This window comes from Gambusia affinis, linkage group LG09, assembly GCF_019740435.1.
Source record: "Gambusia affinis linkage group LG09, SWU_Gaff_1.0, whole genome shotgun sequence".
Taxonomy (NCBI): Eukaryota; Metazoa; Chordata; class Actinopteri; order Cyprinodontiformes; family Poeciliidae; genus Gambusia; species Gambusia affinis.
Genome location: NC_057876.1, coordinates 6,002,551 through 6,018,023, shown reverse-complemented (window position 1 = coordinate 6,018,023; position 15,473 = coordinate 6,002,551). Strand labels below are relative to the sequence as shown.

At 41.7% G+C, this 15,473-nt stretch overlaps 1 protein-coding gene across 1 annotated transcript in view; it reads left to right on the top strand.

Annotated features, from left to right (window-relative positions):
• Positions 1–15,473, top strand: part of gpc3 (glypican 3) — a 147,561-nt gene that overhangs the window by 65,741 nt on the left and 66,347 nt on the right. Inside the window, exon 3 of the mRNA XM_044127787.1 lies at positions 12,440–13,125. Within this exon, the coding sequence (XP_043983722.1) occupies positions 12,440–13,125 (686 nt within the window). The remainder of the gene's footprint in view (positions 1–12,439; positions 13,126–15,473) is intronic.

Here is a 15,473-nt window from a genome sequence, read left to right as displayed (position 1 = left end):
CTCGGTTTAACTCAGTTTGTATATTCGCTCCAGGATGTTGTGATGTTTCTTTTATCGGTGATTGTTGCGGCCTAAGAGTGATCGATTTTGCAGCACCTTATTCTGAGATTTAGTTTCGACTTTACTTTCCTTTTTCAATTTTTTTTGCCATGATATGGTTTAAAGTGAAAATAACTTCTACTAAAAAAAAGTATACTTTAGTATATTTCAAACATACTTACATTTGTGAAAGTACATTTTAAGTATACTAAGTATTAAGTGTACTACCTATAAATGTATATGAAGTATACTAAAAGTATGTTTTAGTATACCCCCACAACTCAGATGGCTGCACAGATTTGCGACACTTATCTTAGTATTAATAATTAGAATTAAGTTGCCATTATAATTATTGGCAACTACGGACACGTTCATTCGTGGCTGTTTTCACGTTTATTGCGCTGTTCATATTGGTCTCGATGTTTGCCGTTTTCTGGAGCGCAACGCGAAGCTCGACGTCATTCAGAGGTAATACATTAACTTGCCATTAACAAAGACACAGCGGGACGGATCATCCGGGAAATGATGGACAGGGAGAGACTGAGTAAAACTACCTTAATGACGGACAAATTCTGGGATTTATTATGAGTCTCTGCTTATTTCCAAGCCCAAATGAGCAACTTCACGTTCAAAAACGAGCCCAAAAAGGCGCAACCAGCAACTCGTTAAATTTGCAAGCGACTTTAAAAAAATGAAGCCCAAAGCCGTTTATAATAATCGGACTTGGTGACAGAAACTCAAAATAGTTCCAGTTTTTCCACCAACAAAATGCGCATCTCCCTCCATTGTTTACATTTCTGTCGCATAGAGACGTCGGTCACTCGACAAGACGAGTAGAGGAAATACGATTAAATAACAAAAGAAGATAGTAACGCACAGTGATTTTGATAAGTAACTGTAGTCTGACTACTGGATTTGAAATAGCAACGCGTTAGATTACTCGTTACTGAAAAAAGTGGTCTGACGTCAGTAACGCGTTACAAATTAACGCGTTACTGACATCACTGGTGGCAAGGCAGAATAATAAAAGACATTAAAAAACTAAAAAGTGTACTTCATTAGTAATTATAATAAACCAAAAGTGTAATTGTAGCATACTGTAATAACACTACTAATATATAAAATATGGAATGCTAATATACTTAAAATACATTCTAAGTATATTTTAAATGTAATTCAATCACAAAAATAGTACACTCAAAATATACTAATCAAGCACGTTTATATTACATAAAAAGCAAAAGCATACTAAGTGTAACTTAAGTTGTCCTAAAAAAGTAAGTTGAAGTATGCTTAGTACACTTTAAATTGCACTTTAATACAATTTAAATATTATTAAAGTACACTAAGCACCAAATTAGTTGATCCAAAATGTCACTTTAAGTTGAAGTATACTCGTGATTAGTCTGACTTGAAGTATGCTCAAGTATGTTAAAATTTAACATGCTTAGTATGTTAATTTTTCACCAGGGTTACAACAGCTGTTGTCTGAATTATATCAAATAAAAATATCAAATCCATATGCAGAAACATCAACTTGTTCTTTTTGCGTTGTGATCAGATAAGCCTTATCAGAGATATCCAGAAGCCGTTTTTCCAAGTTCAAGTCCATTCTGTAAGAAAAGGTAGATTAGATGAGAAAGAACTTTCTATTTGCACGTTTCATTATCTTGCAACTCGATTACTGACATCAAATAAGACAGAAATCAGGACAGCTTGTAAAAAAAAAAACATAGAGACTTTCATAAATATCTAAAAACATAACATGAAATATGATATAAAAACTTTGATGGGTGTTCAGTCTCCACGGTCTGCGCCGAGTAGAGAGATGAAACAGAGGATCAATGAATGTGCCTACAGTGAGATTAAACCTTCTACCATCAGATGCCCTGCAGTCCAATTGTTGAATGATTCTGAACTATAAAACATAAAAGAGATGAAAAAAAATCTATCAACATCTCCATTTACCAAGGAATAAAAGTTCCTTGATTGATGTAAGGAGTTCTAAATCGATAGAAAATGAAACAATGATACGAATCAAAACGTACGTATTGTACCCCCTTATCTAATTTTTATTAATCTCAAAAAAGTAGATCAAAGTTGCATTATTGGTTGATGTATTTGTAGAGGGTAAATGTCGTTTTGGTTGCTTTTCATGAACATAAAAAAAAACCAAAACATGATCCGTCTGGTATTGGTATCGGTATCGAAAGTGAAAACAGTGGATCGGTGCATCATTAGTCATAATTACCTGTAACCTCACTGCAGCTGAAAGTCTGCAGCCAAAGTCAGCTTGATAGGCACAATATTTGTCTCATTAAAGAAAACACTCACATGGGCACACAGACCTTTTGCAACGTCAGGCTCTAATGTTTTACACCTTTATTATAAAAAGGTCAGAGTAAAAACATGCAAGGAGATCGTGGTGTTCCCAAGGATTCTGAAGGCCAGTTTTCCTCTTATCAGCATTTTTTTATTTTTTTATTTTTTTATTTTTTTTTATTTGCTCCAGCAGCCAAACAAAGCCTGTGTGGCGCTGATCCTCTCTGGGTCGTCTGTGTGGGATGTTTGAATCAGACACTCAGGTAACCTGCTGGATTCACCAGCTGTTAGGTAACCGTTACGTCTCCAGCAGACACATCTGCATCGCGTAGCGTCTGCTGTATTCACCTCCAGAGCTGCAGGTATTTAACTCTAGTGTAATACTGCTTAATCGCATTAATTACGCCTGTTCATTTTCTGGTTTGTGAGTCTTGGAGGCTGCTGTTTCGCTCAAACCCTCGGCTCTACGTCGCCCCCTTTCTGCAGGATGCTGTCGAACACTTTCACTGTGAAAAAGTATTTGCTCCCTTTCAGATTCCTCCTCTTTTTACCTTTCTTTTTTTTGCTGCATGTATTTGTGCCACACTAATAAAATAAAAAAATGTGAATTACAAGAAAAAAGCTGTAGCATTATGACTTTATTCTCATTGTTTTATGACTTTATTCTGTTACGACTCTTAATATTTTGACTTTATTCTTGTAATTTTACTTTATTTTTTACATTTTTTTTGTATGACCTCAGTACTCCGTCATACTTAAATATTTCATTTCACAGATTTTACAAATTTTAAGGGAAAAAATTTGTAAAATTTTTTTCATTCTGGCCCAGAATGGAAAAAATAATTGAGGCCTAAACCTAACAACCGGTTAGCAGCAGAAACTGCCTTCGAGCATCTTTTTCATCTGCAGACGAGTCTTCTTATACATCACCGTGGAGAACGTTTGACCCACTCTTTGTTTTAATGCTGCCATATTGGAAGATTTTTGTGCATAAAGTTGTGCAACAAATGAAGTTCACACATTTATTTCACTGTGCTATAAAATGGCACTAAACACATAACGCTGCCCCTTAAAAAGAGCTTTTCAACTCCCTGCACAGTTATATATGTGATTGACTTTGAATGTTGTTCCTGTTTAGATCGGAGCACAGTGTACTGCTCTTTTGAGATCTTTTAGCTCAGCTCAGGAAGCAGTCAAGCCAGATAAATTGAACTCAGCTGTGCAAAGATGTGGTTATCATAGAACGTTATGATTTATCAAATATATTTCCACACATGACGGGGGAGGTTTTGGGTAACAGATTTCCTCTGGATAAATAAAATGACCATTTAAAACCAGCTTGTGTAATAATAAAATAGTAAGAGGGAAATTACTTTTCCACAGCGCTGTCTTTTTGTCTTTTTTCTATTTTTTTTAAAAGTTTGCTCCAACGCAGTTTCCACAGTTACATGCATAAAGCATTGTTTTTTTGTTGGAAAGTGTTTGAAGATGTGAGATTCCAGCAGATAAAAAGAGCTGTAACGACTTCTGACTGGAGAAAACAGCGGTAAAGAGGCTGATGGGCTGTCAGCTACATGTGCTGCTGCGTTTCTCAAAAAACAAGCTGCAAACAGAAAACCTGTCACGGGCGTCGTCTAGACACGGCCGTCTGTGTTCTTAACTTACTTGTGTGAAGAGGTACAAGCGAGAAAAATGATTTTTATGAACTCTAAATGCTCACCTTCTTTACCTTTCATCTGAGTGTCAGTAAGCCGGTGTAAAGCACCCTCCTCTAGCGTTCCGACTCGGAGAGATTTCCCACTTGTTGTTCAAGTTATTTTGATAACTTTCCAGGGTTTTTTTCTCCTCCTAGATTGATCTGCTTGGATGTCACCGTTTTTATTTCCCGGCCTCTGGCGTTTTGCGGATCAGCTAGCTGTTTCGTCCTCATCGGCTGACCTCGCCGCCCTCCTGACCATGCATTTCAGCCCTTATAATTCACTTCTGTGTGACAGCTACCGCTATGCTGTGAGCTGCAACATTTTATCCTGTTCAAGCATTCAAAAGCCTGCTTAGGCTATTTTTCAGCCTTGCAACAAAAGTCATAGCTTGCACCTTTCTCCTGCACTTTTCTTCTTCTTTTTTTTTTACTGCTGCGAGTAAGAAAGCATTGTATTACCATGTTCTACATCAAAGTCTGTTTGCTCTTTCGGTCCCAGAGGCCCCCTATCAGCTCAGCTACAGAAAAACGGTTTCCTGGAGTTTAATACGTTTCTTTTCCTTGGTAAGTCACACCGAGTCGTTGGTTTTGGGTCGCATTCAGAAGCTCCAGCAAACGCTTCCCTCTGTCGCCTCGTAATGAGACTGTCACTGTCGTCTTTCGACCTTCAGATGCTCCGAGTCCATCTGAGGAACAGAATAAGTTGTCCCGAAGCTTTTTGGTTGCACTATACAGCAGCGTGTCACGTTTCATATGCACTGCAACTGTTCATGCCCCAAGAAACGTTTCACTTTTCACATTACAGCCACAAACCTTAATGTATTTCACTGGTATAGACCAAGACAGAGTGGTATATTATTACAGATCTCCTTTATAAATAACCATTTAAAAAGTGTGTTTTGCTTATGTATTCTTCTTCCCTTTTTGTTGTACCCTTAAATCTAGGCTTCCTAATTAGCTAAGAGAACCGATCCTTGTCTGTGTCTGTGTGTGTGTGTGTGTGTGTGTGTGTGTGTGCTAGGTTTTTGTATACTTGTGGGGATGGGGTCCTATTTCTGTCTACAATGTGGGTTGTGGGGACCACTGCTTCTTGTGGGGACATTTTCTTGTTCTCTATGAGGGGAATTGCTGTTTTTGGGCTAGGGGTTAGGTATGTGATGGTTAGTGTTAGGCTGTAAAAAATGGATGGAAGTCAATGTAAAGTGCCCACAAGACACAAAAACACAACTGTGTGCGTGTGTGTGTGTGTGATTTTCAGGATGAATCCAGGTGTTCTGTGAAAGCCTGAGAGGTTTGCTAGAGAACATTAATGAACAAACATCATGAAGACTAAGGGACACGACAGACAGGCTAAGTCAAGATGAATTAAATTCAGTTAAAACTGCAGTATGCAACATAATGTGTTTTACATATTTGTTAAAACTGACACCATGTCATGACAGCATAATGTGAGACCGATAATCTGTGAAGAAATTGAGCTTTTCCCAGCGCTAATGTTGCCGTCTGCAAAAATGCACTTCTTATGGTCAAAAACAACCAATCAGAGCCAGTAGGAGGGTTTTAGAGCTGTCTTATCAACATGGTGAATGTGTACTAAATGTGCTAGAGGCGACGAAACGACTTACAGTTACAAGAAAACTGTTTGTTATGGAGGTCCTGTAAATAAATAATGACCCCTGACCTCAGTGTTGACCACATATGATTGATCACTACAAAGTGGTCAATAATTCTGAAGTGGAAGGAAACTATGACTTGTTTTAGCAGTTTTTTATTTTACCAAATACAAATCAGAAACAATAATCATGCATTTAAATTCTGCCACTGATGTGTAGTTGTCCCTTTGGGGTGTTGTCTACCAGTTTTGAACATCTAGGGTTTTCCGGAGTATGTTATCAGCCTGGCGGTCCACCAGACTTAACTTGTACTTCCACCAGACTGAGCATTGTTTGTTTATTTGTTGTAGGGTTTTTTCCTCCTTTTTTTATACCAATTACGGTGATAAAGATGAGTTAAAGAGTCTCCGTGGTGAAGTGGTTGGTAGCAAAACTGGACGTAGCATCTCAGTAAATCAAATCAAAGTTTGTGAGCTTGCTATGTGACAATCGGTCGGTAAGGCAGAACTTCGCTGGCCTTCCGTCCATGTTATTAAATTCATCCGGTCATAATTAAAAAGTCTTCTTTGTTCCTACGGTTTATTTCTACAACTACTTGATCGTGTTGTACCAATTTAATGCATCCACTGTCTGAAGGTGACATTAACTAAAAATAAAAAAAAGGCAGAGCAGAGGTCAGCTGAAGGGACGGAAAACTCTCCTGTGATTATGGCAACATCATTTTCTAATCCACTCAAGGGGATTCCGCCTGCAGCATGTTCCAGTCGAGGCGGCGGCAGCCTCACTGCTTCCCTCCACTCGCTTGTCTCCATCTATCACACTTCTTGTTTTGTCTTCTGTCACACACTGCGCACCCATCTGCTTCCAGAACTTCAATAACACTCTGCCCGTCCTCCAGCAGCTGCTCTTCAGTTCGCCTCACTTCAAAAAGTCCAACTTTTCCTTTTTTTTTTTAAATAGGGGAAAATAATTCTCTTTAAATTATTAGCATTTTCTGCTCTTCACCGTGTGCATTAATTCCCCTGTAACGTTTGTTTCCGTGTGAAAGCGAGCTGTGCAGAGTTAAGCCGGTGCATGGGCGTGATGCGTCGCGAGCGTGAAAGCTGGATTGAGGTTGAACGAGTGGGTGTGTGTTCATTTGAAAGCGGAGCGTTCACACAAAGACGCGTATTGGATTAATAGAGCAGGGAGGCTTAATTTGGGGTTCTCAAGCTGTGTTAGTCGTGACCTCACTCATCTTCTGGATGGGCTGCAGGCTGTTTTTCTTTTTTTGTTGTTGTTGTTTTTGGGGGTTTTTCTCTCCATCTTTTGCCAGATTCTCAAATCACAGTATGCAGCGAGGGCTGTGGGTGTGTTTGTGTGTCCGCCTGCGTGCTGGAAATAAATCCATTATTGGAATAGCCTTTCACTCAAGTATCACTTTCCTCAGCTGCAGGATCCCTTGGAGTGCGAGGATGTGTATTATGTCTGCGAGGCGAGTGTTTGATTGGGGTGTCAGGTCTCTCTCAGCTGTGGCGGAGTTTTGGCGAGAGGTGTGTGTGATGTGTCTCGCAGCTCTGGCGCTGCTTGACTTCGTTTGCCTTTGAATGCAGCTTCAAAGCCTGCCTCGCTGAATGTTTCCCTCCACACGATCTGGCAGCGTTTCCTAACCCCACTCCACTTCCTCCCCCCATTCCTTCTAGCTCTCTGCTGAATGTGTGTGTGTGTGTTTCCAGTACACTTTTCCCTCCGTCCTTCGCATCTTGCTGTGTCCTCCAAACGCTGCCCTGACTCAACTTTGACCTGTGCGGGGATCGTGGCGCTGGAAATCAATAGCGACAGTGGCGACTGGCGGAAACATGGCGGCATTTATTATTATTATTATTATTATTATTATTATTATTATTATTATTATTATATTTCCTGCACAAACTTGAATGGATTTTATTGGGATTTTGTGTAACAAACTTGCAGAAAAAATTGCATATTGTTAAGGGAAAGGCTACATAGTTTTTAACAAATAATAACCTTCATATGGTGGTCATAGTATGACCATTGTATGACCACCATACAAAGCAGAGAAGAGAGGAGAGGAGAGTTGTTTAAACGAGACCATGAACGCTCCTCAGGTCTGGAAATGCAGAGAAGAGTCGAGACGACTTAGACGCCGGATAATAAACACTGTTGGACTCTTTGTACCTGTAGAGTTACATTTAATCTCTGTTGTCGTCAGAAGCCTTTTTCTTTTACTCTACAACGGGTATGTGGTGGTTTAGTGCTAGAAGTGAGAAGAAATGCCATGAATGTCTTCATTTATTTCCTTCCAGAAATGTTTCTCAGTTGTTTATTTATATTTCATGAATTCCTCAGTGTTCTAGAAAGTAATGTTGATGGCTACATGAATCATTCAACAGGGTGTCCGAATGTTGTTAATTATATCACTGAATTATAAAGTGATAAAAACATATTCAGATTCAGATCCCTGACCTTCACAGTACGTTGTGATGTCACAGACTTATTGGATGAACTGGACTGATTAAACAGGAGAATTTAGCTTCCCCCCTTCAATATTAATTTTTCAGTTTGTTGTTAAAAAAAAATCAAAAAATATCTTCATGCTTAGTAAATAGTTTGACAGCAGGGGGAGATTAGATCTTGACAAAATAAACTAAGGCTGAAGAAAATAGGTTTGCTCCCCTACTTTAAAAAGTGGCGGACAGCCAACCGCCTGCCCCGTTGTTGAGGTTTGACTGTTGCGGAAAAAAAACCTAAACTAAAATAGCCCTGAAACTGAGACATCGTTTTGTAAAAAAAATAAAATAAATAAAATGTCACATTCCTGAGTTTAATAGAAAAAAAAATCGGTTCAGTCTGTCTTGCTGTGATATTTTTTTTCCCACAAAGGGTTTCAGTTCAATGAAAGAAAAGAGAAATCTGTGTGTGGATGTGTGTGTCCTTCCACCTGACTCACACCTTTACCTCCAGCTACGGTTTGCCAAATGTTCGCCCACGCTGTCACCACCTGGCTGCTGCTGTGCGCTGTGATTGCAGTGTGTGTGTGTGTGTGTGTGTGTGTGTGTGTCAGCTGACATGCTCTCTAACAGATGGAGTAACCTAATCCATGCTTCATTTCTACCCCGCTGTCCATTGGCCCTCACGGTCCGCTGGTGATGCTATCTGGGCCTTACGGGCATCCTGTCTGCTTTGTTCCAGGAAGGGGACGGTCTCGCCCCGCCTTCCTCTGCTCCGGCTCTCGGCCACACAGCCGTCCCACCACAGAGGGGACGTTGGGTCAACCAAGTCTTAGGTTACTAGGTTGCCCCGGATAAATCTGCTTCCTACAGCAGCATATTGTTTGCCGTCCTTTCTGATTTTGGGGGCTTAGCCAGTTCCATTATTCCTGACTGGATCCAGCGGCAGCTTGGAAGCGTCTGTCATTTTTCTGCTGACTGTGCGGATGCAGTGCCTTTCAAAACTGGTCATACCCCTTTTTAACTTTTTCCACAGTTTGCCATGTTACAGTGACGCTGTGTGTAGGCCACAGAGTTTTGTTTTGGTGAAACGACACAAAGAAATTCTTCTGGCGTCCCTCTTGTCACTTCTACGTAAAATGCCAGGACTCTGGAGTGCAGAGCTCATTGAAAACGCGTCAGCAAATTTCCAACCTGAGCTGGTAGTCTCCGCAGCGCCTCCAGAGTCATTGCTGCTTCTTGTTCAGACGCTCTCCTTGGCCGTGTGTTGGGAGGTTTTGCTTTGCCGCCATCCTGTTCATGTTTTTGAGTCATGGACTGAACACGACACGCTAAGAGATTTGAGATGTTTGGGATATTGTTTTATAACTTAGCATCGCTTCAAATTTCTCTGAGCGCTTTCATTGTGAAGGTTAACGAACATGGGAGATGTGACCATGCGTTATAAAATTGCACACATTGCAGGCGTATCTGCACTCTGTTAGTTCTAGTAAACAAAAAACAACAAAAAAAACACATGAATATAGATGCAAATTTGTTAAAAACGTAAAAATCATCTTCCTTCTTCCTTTTATTTCACACACTTCACAAGCTATTTTATGTTGGTCAGTCACATAAAATGTAAAAAGATACTATTTTTAAAGCAAGTGGTTGTAACATAAAAAAGTTTAAGGTTTCCATCCATAGGACACTACTCCTTAAAATGGACTATCCATCTGTCCATCCATCCATCCATCCGTCTGTCCATCCATCCATCCATCCGTCTGTCCATCCGTTCCAGTGTCAACTAGAGGTGAAGCTCCATCAACCAAATGAGTTGCTCTCATTAGCTTGGTAATTTATTGATGATTTCCTCTCCTGTGGGATAATGGGAGTACGAACGGCTGATGGATGTGGCAACATGGAGCGTGTCTGTCTTCACAGCACCAACCACAGACGACGGTCAGTCAGGGGCCGTGAGAGTGACTCTACAACGAAACCGATAGACCCTTTAGTGTCGTTTCTGATAATTAGTAAGACTATATCAATGTCTAGTTAATGTGAAAGACAGCGTGATGGGGTATCTGTCGACGTTCATTGACAGCGTCTTATTTCATCCAGTTCAGTTTGAATCATTAGTCAGCAAATCAGAATTACTCGTTGAGATTTTGCATTTTTTCCATGTAATTACCGTGAGTGAAAAACGACAAGATGTGCAGAAACGCATTAGGATAGCAGGCATTCACAAAGGTAACGTCGCATGCATAAATAATATATCACCATGTGACCAAGTGCCTGACAAAAACCGGATTATGTCTTGAGGATCTGATAAGGGCGGTAAACCGAGAGGCCTCGAATCCTCGGAGCAAACATTAGTCAATGGCTGCTGAATCCCAATGAAGGTAAAGTAGGACATTCTTCCCTCCGCCGGGTTCGACTGATGCGACTTTGACAAGGAACAGGTTTTGTCAGCAGGCGTCAGTCCACCTCTGGCTGCTAATTTTAAGCCCGGCTCTAACAGCGTGGGGCTCTTGACCTCGTGCGGTTGCGTCCAGCATGTCACAGGTCCCTGACACACGGCCCATCTCCCCTCCATTAAATGTTACCTGATCCCGTGGAGGCTTTCACTGATGACAGTGAATGAGCGCAGGAAATGGGCTCACAATGGCTCTCACCGTGAACCCAGTGAGTCAGAGTCGTTGAAAGGCATTTATGAAGAGCCCTCTAGTCTTTCTCTTTACCCCTGCAAAGTGGATATAAGAGATGTTACAGATAGTGGCTTAATTACACGGCTTTGCAGGAATAGTTTTTCTTCATATATATATAAATGTGAAGGAGAAGAAGCAAACGGCTTTAATTTCAGCCTGCAGTTTTCAATCAATAACCTAACAGGGAACAAGACGTCTTCTCATTTCCATGCAGAAAAATAAAACTTTGTGCGACTAAGTAGGTCTTTCAGTTTGTATGTGTTTGAACTTCTTGCTCTGCTTTCTCGTCTCGGTGGGAAATCTGCACATCTGTCTGCTCAGCGATCGCAGAGGGAGCTGCTTCCAGACGCAGCGGGGCGGCTGCAGCCCGGGAAGCCGAACAGATGTGAGCTGCTCCCAAACTTCCTCCCCGTCTCTCCTTCACCTTCTCGTTCCGCAGCGAGTCCAGTTACGCGGTCTCCGTCCTTGTTAAGAACACGTACAAGCAAAACAACATTTCCCTTCTTCTTCCCAGAGTTTATTTGGGACATCAACCCTGTAACTTAGGAGTTAAATGAAATTTCCACTTCCATAATGAAAAATTGATATTAATTTCAGATGCCTTTGAACTTGCAAGCCAAAAGAATAAATAAATTAGAAAACTACATTACAAGTTACACATAACCCCATCGAAAAAGCGAGCTGTCGGATTGTTTCTCGGTTTTTCTTTGTGTTTTTCCAGAGACCTAAAACTCTGCCGACGAGCCTCGTTTGACCCCAGAGAAGCCTGACAAGAAACAAATGAAACTGTCCAGGCAGGAAAACCAAATGAGAAAGATGAAACGGCAAGCACAAAAACCGAGTCGGTCTAAACGTCTCTTCAACCAGTGATTCCGTCCTCAAAAAGCAGTTTGGCGCCCGCCACTTTCGACAGAGTGATTAAGTGGCCTTGCTGTGGCGTAAATAGGATTTCAGGCGTCTGCAGCCATTCTCCGGTCCAAAGCTTCATTTCACCGACTCTCAGCTCCCCTGCTAGGTTCAGTAATGGAGCTTTAAATCCCCTCTGTTGTTGGGCCCTGTGTCGCCGCGCCGCCGGGTCGATGGCGGCGCACCGCCGTCTCGTGCCACCTTGTTGATAAGACTTCTCTTTGTGACTGGAAATGGCGCTGATTGTTTTTTATTTTCCTTTCTGCACATTGACAATCCTCACTTGTTCTGCACGCCTCTCGCTCCTCAAAGAAACTCTTCACGGCCAAACAAATTTATCGACCTAAATGCTTTTTCTTTCACAAAGATTTTCTTTGAGGGTGCTGTTGCCTACTTGTTTCAAGTTGTCATGCATTAGTGCAGAGTTCTTTCCTTTTTTTCCCTGTTTTTTTTTATCTGGACTTGTAGAAGTAATCCCTTAAGAGAAAACAGTGGATGAAGAAAAACCGGGTAAATCGAATAAGAGTGGGAGAGTGTGTGGTTTTCTCCTGTGATTGTTGAGGAGGGAGAAGCATCTATCTGTGTTTTATATTTTATGACCTGTATTTCTGACAGTTTGGCACAGCATCTGTAAACACTTGGGGCGCGTTATTTACCACGTGGATGATAATTAACTTTGCCTCAGTTGACTGGTTTTCGTTGTGCTCTGTCGTTTCCTTGCAGAGGCCTTCGACCTGGTGCTGCGTCACAGCCGTAACTCCACCCTGACCGTGGTGAAGTCGGAGTTCCCGGCTCTCCTCCCTGGAGCCCAGAGCTCCGTGGGGCAGCTCTTCCTGGACATGTCGCTCTACATCCTCGGCTCCGACTCCACGGTGGACCACATGGTGGCGGCGTTCTTCGGCAAACTCTTTCCCCTCACGTACCGCCGGCTGCTCAGTGGCGGTTCGTCTGCCGTGTCCGAGGAGTGCGTGCGGGGAGCCTGGAAGGACTCCGGAGCGTTTGGGCCTTACCCCAAGCTGATCATGACCCACCTGTCTCGCTCCCTCCTGGCCACAAGGGTCTTCCTGCAGGCGCTCAACCTGGGCATAGAGGTGGTCAACACCACGGACCATCTGCGGCCCAGCAGGGACTGCGGCCGGGCCTTGCTGAGGCTGTGGTACTGCCCGCACTGCCAGGGCATGCTCAGCCCGCCGGCCTGCAGAGGCTTCTGTCAGACTACGATGCAGGGCTGCCTGGGGGGTGCCGCCGAGGTTCAGCCCCACTGGAGGAGCTACATTGACGGACTGGGGAAGTTAGCAGGCGGCATGAGAGGGGAGCAGGATATGGAGGCTGTTGTTCTCAGGCTGCCGTCGCTGATTAAGCTGGCTCTGAAGCAGGCTGTGAACGCCCGCAGCCGGCTCAGCGCCCTGGTGAGCATCATTCACCAACACACACTAGTGAACCGTCACACTGAAAACAGCTCTGACTAGGAGGAGCATTCCTGCAGGTTCTCATTTATATCAACATTATCCTCAAAACATAACTGTTCTTCTGGCTTTTGTTATAATGTCAACCGCTGAAAATACTTGGGCTCTTTATAGACCGGGTTTTGAAAACCAAATGTGTGTCACGGTGATGGATACAGCCTTAGTTAGTAGGGGTGCACCAATAAATCGGCCAACTAATTTATCGGCCAGAATTTCCTCCCACTTTGGGAAACCTGTGATTGGCCTGATATTTACATGTGAAGCCGATCTTGTCTACAACTCAACCAATCTCCTCTTCTGCTCTGCCGCGAGAGGCGTTTGACTGTCTGACAGGCATCAGCTAATATCTGCACATTTGTAGTTAACAACAGTCGCCTCACTGTTGCCAAGTCAGTGACTTTCTTTGTATGTTTAACAACATTTCAGACAAAAAAAATCAGTATCGACCAACATTGGTATCAGCAGATCAGGCTTCTTACAGATCAGTAATCGGGGGTGGGTTAGAAAAGTGCAATCGTTAGAAAATTCAATTTCTATTCCCACCCGACCCTTTCTGGGTGGCAGTGGTGATCTTGACAGTCCGGTATCCCACTGGAGATGGACACCAGCAGTGAGGGACCAGACAGCACAGATACAAACAGTACTAACAACCATGAACGCACACACACACACACACACACACACCTGAAGGCAATCAAGACTTGAATAAAGGACCTGCTACAAGGTAAGAGCGTTAGCTATTTCAAAGCGACTCTAGAAATATAATTCATTTATAATAACAATGGTACACAGGTTTTCTAAAGCCCTTCCAATCAAAGCAGGCAGAAATACTTTTCTTTACTCAATCAAGGGCTTCGACAACAACATAACTCAGTACGTGCTGCTTTTCAAGTGATACATGGCATTATTGAAGCCACAGATTGGAAAAACATGTTGCTGTGTTGCTCGTTTGGTTGATTTTTATGAGAGCGCTTGACACGGTTGACCACACCACACTGGCTGACCGCCAAGTTAGTTTCCACTTCATCAGGTCAAATACGGTGTATCTGCCCTGCTGAACCCTTCACATGTTTTCTCTCATCATGCACTGGAGATCCTCAGAGCTTGATATTAGGACCTCTCTACTTCACGGTCCATATAAACTGTCTTAATAATGAAGCAAATATGCTGTTTTAAGTTGACATGTTTTTATCGTTTGTCTCTTTTGAAGTTCAAACTGTGCTATTGCTAGTTAGCGTTGCTAGCTGTGGAAATGACGCAGTTCACAAATCTCTGCATGCCGCAGCTAAATATCCATCTTTGTCTGTCTGTGGACTTTTTCCATGTGTGTTTATACGAGCCGGAGCTGCCGTCACTGTTCAGTCTGAACCAATTTAGAAAGAGGCGCTTTCAAATATGCAGCTGCTGTTTTACTGAAATAATTTACCAAAGGACCTGAAGCTGTCAGAACTGGTTTCCACGGGGAAGTCTTTTTAAGCCTTTTTAATGAAGCAACAGAATATTTTTACTCAGTTAGTGTAATGTTGCTAATTTTATTCATTCAGCTTTGTGACTTTGTGCCTTAGCCATTCAATTATTTAAGTAGAAAATCAGCTCTCATATATAGATATGCTTTATTGTTTGTACCAGATGAGAAAGAAATTCTCCTTTGACACGGTTTCATTACAACATAAACATCAGTAGGAATATGACTAGAAAATTAACCCACATTCAATGATAACTAATTGGAGAACCAGATAAGGCACAGTAATCATCAGTCATATTCAAGAACTAAAATTAACCATTTTGAAAATCTTTTTCTCCAGTCTTCCTGATGCACTTGATTGTTATTCATTACTTGTATTGTAGTTTTAGATTGTGTAAGAGTTTTCTTTAAAACGAACATGACCAACAGAGTATAAGAAACTAGCATAGTTAGCGCAGCTAGCACCTGAATGAAGCACTGACAGGTCTGTACATATAGAGCAAAGTTCAGTTTAAAAAAATAATTTATACTAAAATAATTAAGTTTAAAATGACGGTGTCCTCTTTGAAGAGTTTTGATGGTTTTGCGACCTGCATTTACGCATTCATTGATTGGAAAACAATCTGATTTTTAGTATTTCTAACCGGCTGATTGCACGATGGACTGGATGGATGGAAAAATTGGTTGTTTTAAATTAAAACTTAATTTCTTGTTACTCATAATGAAGATAAACAGATAAAAAAAAAACATAACCTGTGCATGATTAAGATCCAAGTCATTTAAATTTATTACGTCGTCGTAAAATTCTTGGAGGAACAGAGAGAGA